General features: G+C 44.0%; 1 protein-coding gene across 1 annotated transcript; it reads right to left on the reverse strand.

Moving 5' to 3' along the window:
- Positions 1-1690: 1690 nt before the first annotated feature.
- sncaip (synuclein, alpha interacting protein) lies at positions 1691-18111 on the reverse strand. Its single transcript, XM_078285316.1, has 13 exons — positions 18008-18111; positions 13644-13731; positions 12625-12697; positions 11669-12228; positions 11366-11534; positions 10339-10483; positions 10172-10259; positions 8913-9092; positions 8388-8501; positions 8014-8139; positions 4944-5113; positions 3489-3578; positions 1691-2935 (listed from the first exon to the last, which is right to left on the reverse strand). Exons 2-13 carry the CDS (start codon positions 13698-13700, stop codon positions 1915-1917), a joined length of 2793 nt encoding a protein of 930 aa, XP_078141442.1. The 5' UTR covers positions 13701-13731; positions 18008-18111; the 3' UTR covers positions 1691-1914.
- Positions 18112-21031: the final 2920 nt, after the last annotated feature.

Raw genomic sequence — 21031 nt, forward strand, 5'->3', positions numbered from 1 at the left:
CAATACTGTCTGTGGGTCCAACAGCTACAGACACAATACTGTCTGTGGGTCCAACAGCTACAGACAATACTATCTGTGGGTCCAACAGCTACAGACAATACTGTCTGTGGGTCCAACAGCTACAGACAATACTGTCTGTGGGTCCAACAGCTACAGACAATACTGTCTGTGGGTCCAACAGCTGCAGGGATGAGGAGACTCATATGTAGGAACAAAGTCACTGAACTTCTCCTTTAAAGTCGATATAATCTGCCTGCTTGTGGTAGAAGGAGCATCTTAAACCTCCCAGTCTCTCTGTATTCAAACACACAACTAACGTCTACTTCATGCCAAAAATACTGCATAGATAATAAAGAAAAAAAATAGTGGAATATGATGTTTAAAAACAAAAAAAAAAAATTAAATACCGTTATATATACAGTGGTTTCAAATATATTTGTTGTGCTGGTGCACGTTAACCACGTGCGTGAACATAACCACATTGTTTTTTAAACTTCAAATCATATAACTGTGTGCATAAACATAAATATTTCATAACTTCATCTTTAGTGTAGAGAGGACATGGTCCAATATGGAATTACAGTAACAGAGTGGCAGAGTTTGCAGAAACCTTAAATCTCCATTTTAAACATACAGTATTTGCTTTTTTTTTTTTTTTGCTTTAACTGACAAAATGGAAACAAAGTCAAACTATAATGTGAAGTGACAAAAAAGCAAATGGATGTTAACGAAGGAAACATTTGTTCTCAATTTATGAAAAGTTATACTTTGGAGATATGAGGTTTCTGCAGGAAACAGGACAAAATCCTTCAGTTGGTCAATAAAAACAAATCCTTCAGTCTCAAGTCACATCACATACACAGCTTCTTCTCTCTCACCTTGTGTTCAGAGGAAAACCATCACTGTATTTGAATCATGGCATCAAATACATTTCACCAATAACAGACGAGTAACAGAGCAGAGACACGTCTGTCTTTTCAAAGTCTTTCAGTCCCTAAACTGTATGGAAACAGTCTAGTGATGATAGAGGAGCAACTTTCTGAGGCAACGGACATGAGAAATACTGTTTTTTAATACTGCTTCAGAGAGGAACAGAGGAAGAGAAATGTGACGACAAAATACTGTTGGTCATCAGCCAAATGCTGCTAAATTCTGACTGGTAGGTTTATCTATTCTGGCTGCAGATAACCAGCAGTCATTTGGAGGTCCTGCTCTATTCTAAAGGTCTAGTTGGCTGGTAAATCAGTGAAAGTGGCTGCTAAGTAAAGGTGCGTTCACACCAAGTTGGTTGGTTTGTCCACGTGAGAACAATGACCTCTGACCTCTGGTGGCACCGAGAGTCTCAGTCCTCTAACAAGAGAACTGACACTCCAACTACAGGAAACCACCCCGAAACACAAGGGATTATGGGTAGAAGGAGACGGAAAGAAGCAGAACAAAATGAAGTCTGGACGGATGCTCATATTCTTCATGTGTTCTTAACTGGTATGAACACCACAGAAGAAGAGACAGACGAGTCCATCATGTTAGATAAAGTTACAGGGAGTCTAGTCTTTAACCTGACAGGATGACAGGTCACGAACCAAGTCAACTTTTCCACTCTGGTTCAGATTAAAGAAAAACGACTGTAGATGTGATCGCACCTTTACTCTGCAGGTAGCCAATCATCATTTAGAGTTCTATTCTATTTGAAACATCTAGTTAAGTTAAAATAGTAAAATACTGACAGTTTTTGGTGAATTTTGGGATGCCACTGTGGACAAACTGGTTTCCTGGCCTGTTATGGTGATACTGGCTCACATGTTACTCTCTGTAAATTTCCCATGAGCACTGCCTCGTCACGTTGCCGTCGCTCACGACCTGGACGGCTGTTCAGTATGAAATCGACTCCCTGCCCGTCAGGAGGCGCTTCATCTAAACGTTGCTGGTCTTGCTCTTGGCCTTGGCTCCTCCCCCTCCTGCTTTACTTTCCGCCCACTTCCTGCCCGCTGAGTTCTGACAGCTGGAGGGTTTGACAGCGGCGCCCGATTGGCTGCCGCCGCCCCCGCTGTTGTTGTTGTTGTGGTTCGTGTTGCCGCTCAGCGACTCCATGATGGAGCGGAACGTCCCGAACGGCCGCTTGCTTTCAGAGCTGCCCGTGGGAGTCCTCTCCTTCCCATGATGCCCTTTGGTGGGCTCCGCCTCCTGACCGGAGCTCTTGTGCACCTGCTCGTCGAAGGTGACTCTCAGTTTGAGGTTCTGGGACGTCTTCCTGCGGGAGGAGGGCGACTTCAGCGCGCTCTTGGGGCTGGTGGCGACTTTCTGGCCGTTGGCGGGGTCGTGGAAATCAGCGGCAGCGTCTGGCGGTTTCCCGTCGGCGGCCTCGGGGTCGCTGGAGGTGGGGGAGGGGTTGTAACCCGCAGCGTCCGCCGATTTGGAGCCGCTGTTAGTGAACGCCTGCTTCCGTTCAGCAGTGGAGGCGGAGGAGGAGGAGGGGAGGTGCTTCCTCATCACCAGGTGGAGGTGGTTGGAGACCGGCTCCTCCTGGGTGACGGGCAGGTGGGTGGGCCTATCGGGTCGCGGCCCCGTTGCGCTTGTAGGCGGGGCGCCGTGATTTTTACCTTCCTCCGGTGGATAAACGTCTGAATCCGATTCGCTGAGAGAGCGCTGCATGATCTGTTTGAGTCTGGCCAGTTTGAGCTCTCTCCGCTCCACCAGCCCCACCCTGCGGCCCCCGGGGGCCCCGGGGCCACAGGGGGCGTCCCGGGCCAGGCCGCCCGCCGGAGGCAGCCTCTCTCTGGGACACAGCGGCTCCGACGCGTCCTTCCCCAGGAGCTGCCGCAGCACCGAGTCCGGAGCCACTCCCCCCTGACGGACCACCCAGTGTCCGTCACCGGGAGTCCCCTCCGCCGTCAGCGTCATCTCAGGCCACGCCTCCACTGAGGCCTGATGGGAACTGCAGTCCAGAGAGGAGAGAGAAAGTCTCCTTTATTTCACAGCTTACTGTCGGTACGTACGTATGTTGTTAACACCATGCATTACTGCTGCTACTAATACCACTACTGCTACTGCTGCTACTGCTGCTACCACTATGATAAAGAAACAGAAACCAGGTTTATTTCAGTTCTGGTCTAGCAAGAGTTTAAATATTGGAAGAACCACCAAGGCTCAGCATGTTAGTCATTTCATCTTTGTGGCGGAGAAGCGATGTATTGGTAATGCAGACATGTAAAATGATATGTTGTCACTCTGTGTGCTCAGCTGAATTTAAAAGGTTTTTAAATTTCTTAATTCAGGACTCAAACAGAGTAAATGTCTCACCCACTGGGAGACAGACTCATTGAAACATACTGGGTGCGGCCCAGTTTCAGTTGCAACCTGTTTCTGACAAACACTGAATAAGGCAGATAAGAGTTTTGGGATTGAGTGAGTGAATGAATGCGTGTTACACCTTAAAATTTAAATGGGTCCAGTGTGTGTGTGTGTGTGTGTGTGTGTGTGTGTGTTACCTGGGGGATCTAGAAGGCGTCCCCTCTGCTTTACTAGGGTCCAGCAGTCTCTGCAGCTGGTTCTGCAGAGCTATCCTCTCTGTGGCCTGTCTGCAGGACACACACACACACACACACACACACACACACACACACACAGGACAGTTTTAACACACTGATCACCACTTCACACCACAGTCAGACACTGTTCCAAATTCAAACATACAACTCCCATGACTAAAACATACATACAATTCCATATTTCATGATTGTAATCATACAATCATACATCAGTACATAATGTGTTCTCATTCACTGCTCAGTGAGCTTGAATATCTGCAAGGCTATTAGTTTATTTATAGTGCTATAGTAACAGTAACAGTAATAGCAGCTGTAGTAGTAATAGGAATGTAATTGAGCCATTGATCTGCTTGGAAACTTCACCCACCCAGGGTTCCCACACCTTCTTAAACATCAAATTCAAGGACTTTTCAAGGACTTTCCAGGCCCAATTCCCTCAAATTCAAGGACCCAACACGGCATAGTTTGAGACACGGATCAAGGTTAATTACTGTTACAACACTGAGAATTTTTATAATGAGAACTAGCAGCTTTACAGAAGCTCACAGACAACAATTAAAAAGAGAGAGAGGCTTGAATGTGTGAAGACTTCTCAACTGTGCTGTGTTACAGTGACGGCAGACTATGTGGTCTCTTGCCTTCTCTAACACAAATATATAAATTCAAGCACTCTATTGTCTATTTTCAAAAACTTTCAAGGCCTTGATTTTTTTTTCTCAAATTCACAAACTTTCAAGGATTTCAAGGACCCGTGGGGACCTTGCCCACCTGCCAGGCTATCACACTGACGAGCTGCAGAAGTGGGGCGCGGAGCGTTTCATTCATTTTCAGTGAGAGGTGAACGACAGATGAAGATCTGCAGGATTCTTCCTGCTGAAGCGACACGCGATGTACGACCTCATGAAAATCTCACAGTAGAAACGCTTTCAGCTTCTGAGTGTGTTGCGTGTTGTTCACCAACATTAGCGGAGGTTTTTCGAGGTGATATTTGCACACAGTGTAGTAGTTATTTTTAGTAGTCAGTTATTTGACACAGGAAACGAGTTTACAGAGACGTCAACAAAAAGACAGCGGCTTGGGAAACTGCTGCTGCCCCAGTGGGAGTCTCAGGTTTGTAAAGTTAACAAATGAAAAAGAAAATAGTTGCACTTGCTGCTTCATGTTTCACTTTTCAGCTCCAAGTGGAATGTTTGTTGTCTGCTTCCATGGCAACCATCGCTTGATCGTTGCAATGATGTGATACAGAGCTGTGAGACTGTATAACAGTAACTGAAATAGCAACTGTAATAATGACAGCAACTGTAAGAAGAGTACGAAAAGAGAAATGTAACAAGCTGTATGTCTGACACTACAGTTTACAGTCATCAGTAACTTAGTCAGAGTATTGTAACTCACTCGTTGAGCTGTTTGGTGAGTTTAACAACCTGCGATGCCAGCGACATGCAGGTTTCCACGACGACCAGGTAGCGGGCGCAGGTGGTGTGTCCCTGCCGCTCGGCACTCTGGGAAGGCCGCTCCCCCTGCTGGTTCTGAACCGTCACATTGGAGCCGTACTCCACCAGGGTCTGGATACACACAGAGACAAATACTCTATTACTACTGATATTACAATTACTGTAACTATTACTGTACTCTACTACAGTCTGTACAGAGAGACATTATTACAATATTCCTTTCACCATTGCCAACACCATTAAAATGACTATTACTGTTACTGTTCTCCACTTAGGACTGGAGAAACACTCACATGTACATTCATAATAATAAATAATAATAATAATAAACTTTATTTGTATAGCAGCTTTCAAAACACGGTTACAAAGTGCTTTACAATAAAAACAGAACATATTAGAAGCACAGAGAGATTAGAATGAACTAAAAGCCATGAAAATAGACACATTATAAACACAAAGGGAGTAAAAACACAAAATTACACACACACACACACACACACACACAGTGAATGTGTTTTATTAAGGACCAGGTGGCTGAAAATCTGTCAACCTGTTAATCTGGATGTATAAACAGAGGCATGAAGATAAGAGCCAATCACAAATCAGCTTACTGCCACCCAGCTTGTCTCTACATAACACACTTCCTGTTTGGCAGCCAATCAAGAGCCTGGTTTTTGCCACAGGGCCGACCAAACAGGACCTACTCAGTATTCATGGTATTCAGTTTCCCTGTTGAACGTTTCTGTGCTCGCTTGGTAACGTCTGATCTGACAGCTGCAGTCACAATATTACTGGTGAAATGTGTACATGTGTCCCAGATGGATATGTGAAGGAGCAGATTCCTGATTACATGTTGTAATAGTTTAAAAACATTTATAGTAAAGGTTGCAGTGCTTGTAGTATAAAGCCTAGTGTTAGCATGGCAATTGAGCGCTGTAAATTGCTATTCCACACAGTTTAAATAGGAATTAGACTCTTGACACAGCATCATGTGGCGTCCCTCAGGGCTCAATTCTAGGCCCCATCCTTTTCTCACTGTACATGCTGACGATACCCAGCTATATCTACCATTATTTATGTCTTTCATGTCTGTTCTTCCTTTTATCCTCTTCTCGTGAAGCGCTTTGTAAACTTACATTAAAACCCGACGATCCGAACAGCCTTGACTCTCAACAACTGCCTCCATGATATCAAGTGCTGGACGTCTCAGAGCTTTTTACAACTTAATGACAGCAAACCAGAATCGTTTTATTTGGTCCTCCCAGCTCCAGGAGTATGATTCAGAACAAACTAGTTAGTCTGTCTGCCAATATTCAATCAGCAGCCAGGAACTTCGAGGGTTTTTTTTGACAGCGATGTGATTTTTGAGGATCTGGTTAAGAAGGTATTGCAGTCCCCTGTCTTCCAGTTCAGGAATATATAAAAAAAATCAAAGTGTCTTTATCCACAGCCGACTTGGAGAAGATTATTCATGCTTTTATATCATTTTGTTTACACTACTGTAACTCCCTTTACACCCGCCTCAGTCAAAAGGCAGCGGCTAGGATTTTAATTGTTGCTAAATGAAGATACCATGTCACCCCAATTATAACTTCTTTACACTGGTTTACACTCAGTTTTAGAATTAATTTTAAGATTTTACTGATCACTTTTAGGGCTCAGAGAGTTCTGGCCCCTTGCTATTTTACAAATCTTTTAACCCCAGATCCTCAGTCTAGACTCAAAGGCAAAAGTGTCATTATTAATATTATCATTATTAGTGCTTCTGTTTCTGTGTAATACGCTAGCTGAGTTGGGCCTGGTCCAGGAAAGCTCTACTTGGCCCTGCTGAGGGAAAGCGGCTATTTTATCTAAAAGACATCATTAACATCACAGTATTTTGATTGGCGGCCAGGCTGGCCAGCAGGAAACAGACAGGACTGATAACATCCGCCTCTCCGTCAGCTGGGTGTGCCACCCAGCAGAAAAACACTGTAGGGAAACGTGTTTCGAAGTATAAAACTAATTTCTTATAATGAATTAATGTGCTGTCGTGATGTGTGGAACTGAATAAGTCTGAAGTCACACCACCTGGATAAATAAAGGTTTTCATTTACATTGTGGTAACTGACACAGTGTGATAAAGTGTGGCATTAAATCTGTTTTGTTATTACTGGGGTGGCAGGTTAGCTGCTGGTTAAAGAGACGGAGCTGTAACCACAAAGTCACAGGTTTGATCCTCCTAACAGCCTAACAGTGTGCCTCCCTGCTCCTGACTGACCTTTGACCTCTGACCCCTCTGGTGAATGTGGACATGTATGTGCGCCTCAGAGGGAGGAGACAAGAAACTACTTCCTGGTCCTGTTCACACTATTCTACCATTTTCAAGAGGCTTTTTTACATTAAAGTGAAGAGAGAGGGTGGCTAGAGAGAGCCTACTTTGGGACAGACGATGCACCTGGATTCTTTAGAGGAGACCACATGACCTGGACCGACCAATCACAATGAAGAGGAGGCGACCGACCAATCACAACAAACAGGAGGCGAGTTTTGACCCTACGTAGGCAGCTGACAGTTTAGAAGAACAACAATGTGGAGAAAGTAGCAGTAGTAAAGTTGGTGGTAGTTGTTACTCTGTGTTGTGGTAGTTTATTTTTAAGTGTTTGCGTATTTTGTGTAGTTTAAATGTATTTTGTCTGAGTGTTTTCTCACTGTTTTTGCAGTTGGACATCAGTACTGTTTGCTGACAGTAGCTGGTCAACATGGAAATAAATTAGCTTTTCAATATCAGCACAAAATGTGGTTGAGGCAGCGCTTTTTCTACAAAATATAAAGGGAACTGGTATTTCCTTGTGTGATTTTGAAAATCTAAAACAGTGGTTTGTACAGAAAACGGGTCTTAGAAAAGTCATGGCGGGAGATTTTGAAGGCTCATACATGTCAATGCTCAAATTCAAAACAGCAGTCAACTGACAGCAGCTTGGCCTTTTTAGTGTTTAAAAAAAATATATCTATCAATCCTGTATCCATACCTGTATACAGGTGAGGTGTCCATACTGAGCTGCTACATGGACAGCTGTGTTTCCATTCTGGTCGACTTCATCCAGAGAAATCGCCTGTTCCTGCATGAACTGAAGCAACCACAACAACACTTTCTCCTGAGAGAGAGAGAGAGAGAGAGAGAGAGAAAGAGAGAGGGAGAGAGAGAGAGGGAGAGAGAGGGAGAGAGAGAGGGAGAGAGAGAGAGAGAGACAGAGAGGAGATTAAGGATACATACAGTGAAAGTGTGTTTGTGTACATTGCAGGCAGAATAATATATCAGTGGGTGCTTGTGTGTGTGTGTGCGTGTGTGTGTGTGTGTGTGTGTGTGTGTGTGTGTGTGTGTGTGTGTGTGTGTGTGTGTTACCTGTCCGTAGCGGGCAGCGTAGTGGATCAGACTGGGATGTTCTCTGGTGCAGCTCAGCTCCGCTATGGCCTCCGTCTCACTCACCATCCACCTCACACACTCCAAATGACCGTTCTGACACACACACACACACACACACACACACAGAGTTAATGTGTTTTTTTAAGGACCAGGTGGCTGAAAATCTGTCAGCCTGATAATCTGAGCGTATAAACAGAGACATGAAGATAAAAACCAATCACAAATCAGCTTACTGCCACCCAGCACACTTCCTGTTTGGCAGCCAATCAACAGCCTGCATTCCAGCCAACCAAACAGGACCCACACACTCAAGTATTAATGGAATTCAGTTTCCTAAATCTGATTTCTGGGACTGATTTTCCACATCTTGTTGCTGCTTACAGAGTCGGTTAAAACAGAAAATATGTGTTTCAACAGTGGAACCTTATTTTTCCTTCCTCACACACACACACACACACACACACACACACACACACACACACACACACACACACACACACACACCTTGACGCCCAGGCCGGCGGGGGTGAGCTGCTGGCTGTTGCGCTCGTTCAGGCCGTCCTCGCCCATCAGGGAGGTGAGGTGCTGCAGGCAGTCGGCGTGGCCCTGACAGGCCGAGATGTGCAGCAGGTTGTTCCCCTCCTCGTCCCGGATCAGCTCCAGGTTATCTGCTGCCAGGTGAGGCTGGAGGGGGGGGGGGGGGGGGGGTAAGAGGAGGAGGAGGGAGGAAAGAGGGAGGTGGGAGGAGAAGGAAGATGGGGAAGAGGAGGAGGAGGGAGAGCAGAAGAGGGGAAATGAGGAGGAAGAGCAGAGGACGGGGAGGAGAAAGGGGAAGAGAGGAAAGAGGAGGGGAAAAAGGAGGAGGTGGAGGTGAGGGGGAGTTAGAGGAGGAGGAGGAGCAGAGGAGGAGGTGGAGGGGAGGAGGAGGGGAAGGAGAAAAGAAGGAGGAAGAGGGGGAAGAGTTGTAAGAGGAGGAAGAGCACAGGAGGAAGAGAGGAGCAGAGGGATGAGTAGGAGGAAGAAGAGGGAAAGAGGAGGAGCAAGAGCAGAGGAGGGAGAGGGGGTGGTGGAGAAAAGAAGGGAGGAAGAAGAGGAGGAGGAGAGGAGGAGGGGAAGGATAAGAGTTGATGAGTGGAGGTGGAGAAAGAGGAGAAGAAGCTGGTTTATAGCACAGAAACAGCAAAACACAATGAAAATAAGGTTCTAAACAGAGCAGCACCACAGAGGGTTCTCACAGGACTATCTTACTGTGTACTGTGTACTGTGTACTGTGTACTGTATACTGTGTACTGTATTCTGTGTACTGTATACTGTATACTGTGTACTGTATACTGTGTACTGTGTACTGTGTACTGTATTCTGTGTACTGTATACTGTATACTGTGTACTGTATACTGTGTACTGTGTACCGTGTACTGTATACTGTGTACTGTATACTGTGTACTGTGTACTGTATACTGTGTACTGTGTACTGTGTACTGTATTCTGTGTACTGTATACTGTATACTGTGTACTGTATACTGTGTACTGTGTACTGTGTACTGTATTCTGTGTACTGTATACTGTATACTGTGTACTGTATACTGTGTACTGTATACTGTATACTGTGTACTGTATTCTGTGTACTGTATACTGTATACTGTGTACTGTATACTGTGTACTGTGTACTGTGTACTGTGTACTGTATACTGTGTACTGTGTACTGTGTACTGTGTACTGTGGTTGAACTGGGATCTGTCCCAGTCTGATCATGTCACACTCACCAGCAGGGAGATCTGTCCCTCTCTGATGATGTTGATGATGTTCTGGTTCTTCTTGGTTTCCTCGTCCAGCTCCCCTCCTGCTCCTCCTGCTCCTCCTGCTCCTCCGTACGTCCTGGACCCTCCTCCTCCTCCTCCTCCTCCCCCTCCTCCCCCCCCCTCCTCCTCCTCCTCCGGGGGTCCAGGTCTTGGAGCTGTCCTGCCTGCCCAGGCTGCACCCTGGCAGGGGGAACATGTGGCCCGGCCCCCCTGCAGGCTCCGCCCCCGCCCGCTGGCTCTGGGAGTCTGGGTAAACTCTGGCTGACAGCAGCTTGTCTGGAAATCATTTATCACAACATGTCATCTCATGTCCTTAAATAATATGTTGTTTCATATCATGTCAAGGTCTATATCTATATCAGTGTGTTCAAACTGTACATGTTGCAGGTAAAATGATCCCAACTGATCCTGGAACAAAAGAAATCTGACTCCACTTCCTGTAACTTTATCTAACATGATGGACTTGTCTGTCTCTTCTTCTGTGGTGTTCACACCAGTTAAGAACACATGAAGAAATAGCTCAATGTGAGCATCAGTCCAGACTGGCTTTCCAAGTATGAGCAACCACGTCTGTCTCCTTCTACCCATAATCCCTTGTGTTTTGGGCTAGTTTCCTGTAGTCGGTTGGATTAACGAACCGCCCCGCAGTTCTCTTGTTAGAGGACTGAGACTCTCGGTGCCGATATTTGGTGCCACCAGAGTTCAAAGGTCATTGTTCTCACCTGGACAAACCAACCAGCTAAAGGTGGAGGATGAAGCAATCAGAACATGCTGGCTGTGAACGCACCTTTAACGGCATCACAGATTAGATGGCTGTCTGTTTGTAGCTTTGAGAAACTTGATCATGTCTGGGTTTTTGGCGCATTTCTATCTTAATAAATATCCACTCTTTGATTATTAAGTAATAAATACTCCAGAGATCGATAAACCTCTCCAGACTACTTGGTGTGAACGCAGCCTTAAGATACCTTACATGGTAATAAATAAATTCAAAACATTAGAAGTACACCGTGTGTTTTAGAGGGAAAACAGGCTGGATTATACTGTTATTTCAACTTCCCATTTTCTCCATCACTGGTGGGAGTGTCACTGCTGCTGAATGCCTCCAGAGGAAACACTGAGTGAAACAGGGAAGGTGAAAGGTCACGGTATGCTTACCTGCGTCAGAGAAAGAGGAGAGGGAGGAGGAGCAGCTGAGCAGCCCGGAGGAGAGCATCTCCGGCTGGAAGCCTCCTCCAGCCGGGGAGCGGTGCAGGAGCTGGAGGTCCGGATCCATCGACTTAGATTTCCTCAGGTCCGACCACTTCACTGGAGACAGCACACAGTACTGCACAACACACACACACACACACACACACACACACACACACACACACACAACATGAGGACCATGTAAGCTGCAAATGAATAAAAAAACCAAACCAAACTGGGTTGAGGTTGGTGAGAAGCAGGTGAGCCTACCTGTGTCTGTGAGCTGCTGCTGCCCAGGCTCAGGGGCTCGTTGTGGGGTAAAGCCGAGCTCTTCAGCCCGCCTCCCCGGGGCCTCTCCAGGGTCCCGCCCCCCAGGTTGCTCCCCGTCACCGAGCGCTTGTCGTGGGGGACGCGAGGCAGCGTGGACATCTGCTGGCTCGACTTGATATAAGGCACATCCAGGATCTCGTCCATGTCCAGATCGTAGTGCTCCAGCTCCCCGAACAGAGCCTGGGGGTTGTTACCGCCGCCGCCGCCGCCGCCCAGGCCCTTCGCCTTCCCCCCCGGCCCGTCGGAGGAGGTGGAGGCCTGGGCGGGTTTGTCGGAGCCGGGGTCGTCCTTGCTGCCCTCCCCCGGCTCCCCCAGGCCCGGCCCCGGACCCGGACCCTGGGCTTTGCCATCTGAATCCGAGTCGGTGGTCTCCGGTTGGTGTTTGAGAGGAGAAACCCTCTTCACCGGCCGGAACTTGCTGTGGACCTCGGCGAGCCCCGTGGGTTTGATCCCCCCGCCGCTGTGGGAGGAAACACTGCGACTCCAGTTGATGGCTGGAGCTGGGGGAGGAGGAGGAGGGATGTGACTGATTATCTGAGTTTAGTTAATTTAGTTTAGTTTCTAACTGAAAAACATGAACAAAACAGACACTTAAACAGAGCTTAGGCCTTGTTTAAGTTTAGTTGTATTTAGTGCAACTTATACTCACAGTATAAACAGTGAAACAAGAGATTAAGCTGTGCATCGTTTTGGTTGACTTCTATTCTGCTAAATAATTAAATAAAACAGTATAAATAGTAGAGGAGATTCAGCTGGGCACTGATTTCGTTTAGTTTCAGTTTTTACAAATTACATGAAGAGCATCTCCACTCAGAGAGATTCAGCGAGGCCTTGTTTCGGTTGAGTGTAGCTTCAGTAGCAGCAGGAGGAGGTGAGCAGCGTCAGGTGAACAGTACCTGGTCTCTCCTCTCCCTGGCCATCGCTCCTCCTGGAAAGCTCTGGGATGCTCTTCAGGGACGTGACAGAATACTGCGGGACGAGAGACAAAAAGAGAGAGAGAGAGAGAGGGAGGTTAGGCAGTTGTACTTAATGTTTAGGTTGTTGTAGGTAGCAGTTGGGTAGCTGTAGGAAGCAGTTGGGTAGCTGTATCTAGCGGTCAGGTAGCTGTAGGTAGCGGTCAGGTAGCTGTATCTAGTGGTCAGGCAGTTGTATTTAGCGGTCAGGTAGTTGTAGGTAGCGGTCAGGTAGTTGTATCTAGCGGTCAGGTAGTTGTGTCTAGCGGTCAGGTAGTTGTATCTAGCGGTCAGGTAGCTGTAGGTAGCGGTCAGGTAGTTGTATCTAGCGGTCAGGTAGCTGTAGGTAGCGGTCAGGTAGTTGTATCTAGCGGTCAGGTAGCTGTAGGTAGCGGTCAGGTAGTTGTATCTAGCGGTCAGGTAGTTGTATCTAGCGGTCAGGTAGTTGTAGGTAGCGGTCAGGTAGTTGTATCTAGCGGTCAGGTAGTTGTATCTAGCGGTCAGGTAGTTGTAGGTAGCGGTCAGGTAGTTGTAGGTAGTGGTCAGGTAGTTGTATCTAGCGGTCAGGTAGCTGTATCTACAGGGCAGGTAGTTGTATCTAGAGGTCAGGTAGTTGTATCTAGCGGTCAGGTAGCTGTATCTAGCGGTCAGGTAGCTGTATCTAGCGGTCAGGTAGCTGTATCTAGCGGTCAGGTAGTTGTATCTAGCGGTCAGCTAGTTGTATCTAGCGGTCAGGTAGCTGTATCTAGCGGTCAGGTAGCTGTATCTAGCGGTCAGGTAGTTGTATCTAGCGGTCAGGTAGTTGTATCTAGCGGTCAGGTAGCTGTATCTAGCGGTCAGCTAGTTGTATCTAGCGGTCAGGTAGTTGTATCTAGCGGTCAGGTAGCTGTATCTAGTGGTCAGGTAGTTGTATGCAGTCATCTGGTAGTTGTAGGAGGGGTTAGCTTGTTTTTCATACTGACCACTGAATCATCAGAGAAGTCGATCTCATCCAGGTCCAGGTATTCAGGAGCCTCCATCTTCACACAGCATCATCAGCCACAAGACCACCTGCAGAGAACATATTATTAATATTATTATTATTATTATAACATTATAATCCACAATGCATTTCCAGCCAGAAGACTCACACACCTGTAGAGAACAGGACACATTATAATTATCACATTCTAATCATCATCATCATCATCATCATCATCATCATCATCCAAGTGTTGCAGTTTAGGAATGGCTCTGGTTTGGATATCTATATTGTGATGTGTGGACAATTGTGCTGTAATTGCAATTGTAACTGTTTTTGGTTCTGGCTGGCTTGTGCAATAAGGCCAGATGATGAATTTTCATTATATTTACATTTTTATTTTTAATTGTAGGGACAATTTACAGCTATTGAGGGGAGGAACTGCAGCTAAATGAATACAGAAAAGAATGAAAAAAAGAATGAATAAATATACAACATGCAACAGCTTCAAGCGAGCAATCTGATTCCCATAATGCACTGCTAACCATGCTTTAGTGGTTCCAATTCCAACTCCATGCTAACCAGGGAGCTTTTTAGTGACTTTCTTGTTTAATTCTGTTTTTTAGTCTTATGTAAGAAAACATTTCAGTCAAAACACTTTGGTGACTGTTGTATAAAAGCCATAATACTCTTCAGTGATGCAGACGGTGTTTTTTGTACCTTCTGTGTAGCCGTATCACAGCTTTACCCACAAATATGATGAAGAAAGCTCTTTGGGGTATTACTGCTGTAGTGACATTATCAGCAGGAACTACCTGCAGGAAATGGGGCACAGTATTGTTGAAAACTTATTTATGATAATTTTCTTCCTATGATGACGCACCAAGCTGAATGAATAAAGAGGAAACTCTGGAAAAAACAGATCGAAACTCTATTTTTAGGAGGATTTTCCTCTCACCGACCAACAACAGTCAAATGTAAAGTCGGCTTCACGCTTCAGGCGTGTTGTTAGTAAACCCGATCCTGTTCCGCTCAGTTAATAGGTTAAACCCGTCTCAAGCCAAACTGTCAACTCCACAAACTGCTTAAGCTCTGCTGATCAAAGGCAACAAACAGCAGATAATCAGGAATAATCAGAGAGCAGCGTGACTCGCAGCGTGCCGCCGGCTTTAAAGAGCCAGAACCCGACAAGCGAACACTGAACCAGTCAGTCGCAAAAGAAACAACAGACATCTGTGAGTTTTTGTTCATACTACTGCTATCATTATTACTTGTACTACTGCTGCTGCTCTGAACAGTGTGCCAGAGGAGCTCAGGTTAGACGGTGTCTTCTTTTAAAGAGCTTCTAAAAACGTACTTTTATAGAAAAGCCTTTTTTCTCTAACAGTTCTACTATGCTGTCTTTTAAAGTCTTTATTGTCCATGCGGTTCTTCTTAGACTGTTTTTGCTTTTCTGTAAAGAACTTTGTAACATTGCTTTTGAAAAGTTCTATATAAAGTTTAATTAATATACATACATATATGAATTATTATTATTCTTATTACTACTGCTGCTGCTATTACTACAGTAACTAGTACTAATACTACTACTATTATTACTACAGTAACTAGTGCTAATACTATTGCTATTACTACTATTAGGCTATTACTACAGTAACTAGTACTAATACTACTACTATTATTACTACAGTAACTAGTGCTAATACTATTGCTATTACTACTATTAGGCTATTACTACAGTAACTAGTACTAATACTACTACTACTAATATTGCTCCCCGTAAGGAAACTGTCTTTTCTCTTGCCCTCTCCACAGGGAGGTCAGAGGTCAGAGGTCAGAGGTCAGAGGTCAGGTCTGGAGCTGGTAGGGATTCAGTGTTTTGCTCAAGGACACTTCAGCAGGGTGGGGGGGGGGGGGGGGGGGGGGTTACTGACATATAGAGATCAATAAAGCATCACTATGTTTTATTACTGTTCAAATAAACTAAACACATTTTTTCACGTCTAGTCTGATGCTGTGAAAGATTTGGTTCAGAGTTATGACGGTTCACAAAGTTGCAAAGTGTTTACTTTCCATCTAAAAGTCAAACTCGGCAGGAATGTATGGTAATAGCCCCAAAATTAACATGGTCCAAAAAAAACAAAACCGAACATGATTACAGCTTTGAGAAACACTGTAGTCTAGTAGCCTTGATAACAACAGTCACTTTCCAACAGCTTGGCCCCAAACCCAGCGTCAAGAATAGAAACTAGAAACTAGAATAGAAATAGAAAGGATCAAAATCTGCTGCGTTTATCTGACTGCAGACCAGCTGACCAATCAGAGTCTTTCTAGGCAACAAGATAGAAAAACAATCACAGAAATGTTTTGGAGGAGAGTCAGGAGACGAGGACGGGGATTTTGGGGGGAATTTAACAGAAATTCAATCACCACACTCCACTCCACTCATTTCAGCAGAGGGGTCAAAGGTCAGGAGCAGCTTCCTGGAGCAAGCTGGGTTTCAGTGTCTCGCTTCAGGATATTTTGACTAACCGCGATCGAACCTGTGACATTTCAGTTGTATAAAGGGCGGTCGCTCTGACCGCCAGGCCGCCCAAAACACGCCGGTTTACCTTGTTTGGTTCTGCAGATGGAACCAGGCTGTTTGTGTTCTCTGCTGGTTCCAATAAACAAAATCTCACATAAAAAAAAAGAATGAGCATCAAACAGCAGAGTGGGAGATTTCGTGAGTTGTCATTACATAAACTTCAACGGGACAGGGAACTCAAGTTTTAGCCTCCAGGAAACTGTGGCTTTTAAATCCCAAACTCAGCAGCCGGCAGCCAGGACTTCACCAGACCAGCACAAACAGAACCGGACTCTGATACTGATCTTCACCTGTAGAGCAGACCGACTTAGCCACAGACACAGTTTAACAGTATTTGGCTTGTGACTGGGGGTTAGAGCTGGACAATTTATCGGAAAAAATAAAATTAAATAATGGTAATCGCAGTATGAACTTCTGCAACTTCCAAATCTCAGAGGCTGCAGTTAATTTCTTCAGAGCTAATTGATGCGTATTATTGAAATATTCAAATTTCTGAATCAGCAGCCTAATGTCTCTTTCAAAAACTTACTTTTTTTAGACTAGCTTTTTTGTGATTCTTGTACTATTTATTCATTTTATTTTACCCTGAGATAGAGATAGATTAGATAGTTTTAATTCATCCGTTGTTGTTGCCTTTGCTTCTCTTTTACTTTTTACTATTGTATTGTATTCTATTGTTTTACAACTGTATTCTGTTTTTTATTCTGTAAAGCACCTTGTAAACTCTGGTTAAGAAAGGTGGTATATAGCCTAAATAAAGTTTATTATTATAATTTTTTATTGTAACCAGAGCTTTCTCCTTGACAATCTATAGCATAACTACTGTAAGCCAGTTTGAGTTAGTGTTGGTTAGTCTGACAGTGCTGCAGGTTGACCAGGTCCAGTCCACAGAGTCAGTTGTCATCATTTTTATCCATCTTTCCAAAACAACACATCGGCATCAAGCTCTGACACGAGACTCACGTGTCACTTACATTCTGCAAGACTTCTTCTGTTTGGTTAAAATATAATAACAGCAAGCCGTTTATGTTCTGTGAAGGAGGCTGTCCGGTCATATCAGATATTACAGAACAGACAGAAACTACAAAATGCCAAATTGTACAGTAAACATCACATAACACACACACATCCAGTAATCCTCCTGAATGATGACATGGCTCTACCAGCTCTGACTCACAGTGTGACATTCAGACTGCCACAGCCAACATAATGTCATATTATTAACCATATATAGTAAATGGTTGATTATATATAGTGATTTAGAAGTGAGCAGATGGGTAAACTATCTGGAAGCACCAAAAGAAGAACCATCAATGTAAAGAAAATACAATTAAATGTCTAACTTACATTTACACAGTAATGACGATTTAAGTTTCATTTTCATGCAATTTACATCAGTTTGATACAACTTAGCACAATATATACCATGACTTCACATCTTATAGATTTACATCCGTTTATAAAGGGGGCAAACTCTATTTCACACATAAAAGGTGTGTGAAGTGAGTAAAGGTGTGTCTGTCCTCCTCCACTCTGCTTCTATCTAATTTAGCCAGAATCCGCTAATCCCTGTTTCTACAGCGGGAGCGGGCTAATTAGCTAAGCTAGCTGGCTAATCAGCATCCAGAGAAGCTAGCTGGAAGCTAACTGGCAAGGCAGCCAGTTGGAAAATGAGGTCAGAACAGATGGCTCAGGTAAAAACGTCTTCCAGCGAGCCAGCCCGACACGAAGAGTTGTTTCTGGAGGAAAATGTGTAGTTTTCCTCCGCGGTGACTTACCGGAGTCAGCGGGTCGAGGAGAATTAGCTGCTTGATGAGCTGCAGCTAGCCGAACCGCTAGCTACAATCCTTGGATCCAGCTGTTTTTTTTTCCTTCTGTCGCCTCGCTGTCTTGAAAAGCACAAAGACTTTGACATATGGGCAGAGCAGAGAGCAGGGAAAGCGAAGAGGCGTCACTCCGCCTCCGTTTCCGGGTACCACAAACGTCATGACGAAGGAGGGCGGACCAGTGCCTGCTCTGCTTCTACTTTACATTTCCTCCAGTCATTTTGCATTGCATGCCATATGTGATTATATTTTTAAATAGTTTATTTAATTTTCTGTCATTTAAAAAAATATATAATATAATAATATAAAAGCCGTGGATGTGACAGTAAAGTGTTTTGAGGATTTTCATTTCACTTTAAAAGCAGATATATTGCACATTTTTTATTATATTTTTTCATATTCTGTATTGTAAATATCTCTATTTTTGTTTTTTATATTTATGTTCTTGACTTTTTGACTTGCAGTACTTGTGTTTTTTACTTCTACTTTATTTTTTTTCTCCATGTCTATTGTATGCATCTACATACCAAGGCAAATTCCTTGTACTGTGAAAACTTACTTGGCAATAAACCTGATTCTGATTCTGATTCTGATTCTGATTATTTCCTGGAGGAGACTTCCATTTCTTTCTGTTTGTGTCAGACTGCGCTCTGCTGGTTGCCGAGCAGGTTGCTGGTTGCTGAGCAGGTTGCTGGTTGCCGAGCAGGTTGCTGGTTGCCGAGCAGGTTGCTGGTTGCCGAGCAGGTTGCTGGTTGCTGAGCAGGTTGCTGACAGAGATGCTGTGCTTGCGCAGTTGGTCCCATATTGGACTACAACAAGGCTGTAGTCACTTTTAACCTTATATAGTATACGGTTAAAGGAATAGTTCACCCAAAAATGAAAATTCAGTCATTATCTACTCACCCTCATGCCAGTTGAATCTCTGGTGAAGTTTGTTAGTGCATAAAACACTCACAGAGCTTTCCAGCATGACTCCGCAGCAGCGCTCTCCAAAACAACTGAAGTCGTTAGGGACCGATCTTTAGAGCTCCGAAAAGAGCAGAAAATTAAAATAAAACGACCCCATACAGCATAATCCAAGTCTCCTGAAGCCAACGATCGCACAGTGAGTGGAAAAGACCGATATTGCCGCCATTATTTAGAGCTAATCTTCACTACAACCGAAAAACGTTAAAAAACGTTGCACATGCGCAGTTATGAATCTCCTCCACTTCCTTGTTTACACTCCTAGTGAAAAACTCTTATACTGTCAAACATCTGCTCACTCTAACACTATGTAAATTACTGGTTCAACTGGCATGAAGGTGAGTAGATAATGACTGAATTTTCATCTTTGGGTGAACTATTCCTTTAGTTATGGTCCTCTTGTATTTCAGAGCAGAGTTCACAGGACTGGAGACACAAGACAAAACTATCAGTCAGCAGGGCGAGGTGCAAGTGTGTGTGTGTGTGTGTGTGTGTGTGTGTATGTGTGTGTGTGAGAGAGGTAACGCCCATTCCCACAGACTGAAAGATGTTCCAGTGTTTAACTACCGAGTGATTCCTCTTCTCAATACACGATCTTCGAAGCGGGCAGCCGCTCAGACAGGAAGTGGCTGCAGCTCGGCTGGTCCGTTATCCAGAGAATAAAACCAGAATAAACCCGCCGCTCTGAGCTTTACTTTCCTGATCCTTTCCTCATCTTAACACACATTCAGCTGGAGGAAAGCACATTAGTATAATTATGGTTTATTTTATTTCATATATTTATTGTCAACTACCTTTATTTTGCACGTGTTTCCTATTTTTATTTCCTTCTGATATATTTTCCTATTCTTTTATTAATTCCTTGTGGTGAAGTAGTTAGATAAGTGCTGTATAAATAAAGTTTATTGTTATTGTCATTATTAATAGTAGGAATAGTAGCCTATCAATATTAGTATTCGTATTAGTATTAGTATTATGTTGATTGCACACAGCTTGATATATACATTTTATATAACAACTTTTCCCCTTACATTTCTCATCAGCACATATATGATATTTGTTTGATTTGATTGATTAGATTTTATTGATATTTAAAGATTGACACATTAGACACAATGAATTCACTATAGCCTACAATAGATTTCTAAATCAGACGCTGGATCTCACACATCATGTTACATAACTCACTGTGTCAGCTAAAAGGCTGAACAGATATAAACACAGTGAGTTTAGTTTAATGACAGGCTGTCAGTCTGATCTGAGCTTTAAATCCATCACTTCATGTTCAGCTCAACAGCGTCATCTAGTGGTCCGACCTCAAACTGTCAGCTCTGTTTTCCTGCACATTTCCATTAAATAAGTAGGAGAGGGACGATGTGTTTGGAAATGACAAACACGCTTTCTTATTCCTCTCATTATTATTTTCAGAGTCAGACTCGAGTCACAGTTTTAATAGCTTGAGACTTGACTTGCTGCATGAAGAGAAGACTTGAGACTTGACTTGACTTGGGTTCTGGTGACTTGGGACTTGACTCTGACTTGTACTTTGATGACTTGAAAAGGTTTCTAAAGTCTTGACTTGAGATCTTGTGTTTGTGTAAATGACTTAGATTGAAAGTGATGAGATTTGTTCCAGCGGACGACTGAATTTAAATTCTGTTTTCTGAATTTGTATGGAATGATTGAATTTATTGAAGTTGAAACTGATTATAGAAATCAAACTCATGATGCTCTTACCAAGTTTTTATCCTATTAAAACCATATTGCATTGAAAAGTCCTAGATATTTAGTTTTCTTTAAGATATTAAATTGATACTGGGCTCTTGATTTGTTCTGACTTGACTTGCTGTTCTACATTTAGACTTGAGACTTGACTTTAATGACATGGACTTGACTTGGACTTGAGCCTGAAGACTTGAGCAAGAGCTGACTTGGTCACACTTCTGGTGATCTGTGGTCGTTAAACGTCCTGCTCTGCTTCTCTCTCTCTGTCCAGACTGGCAGGAGCAG

The sequence above is a fragment of the Centroberyx gerrardi genome, chromosome 8 (genome assembly GCF_048128805.1).
Source record: "Centroberyx gerrardi isolate f3 chromosome 8, fCenGer3.hap1.cur.20231027, whole genome shotgun sequence".
Taxonomy (NCBI): domain Eukaryota; kingdom Metazoa; phylum Chordata; class Actinopteri; order Beryciformes; family Berycidae; genus Centroberyx; species Centroberyx gerrardi.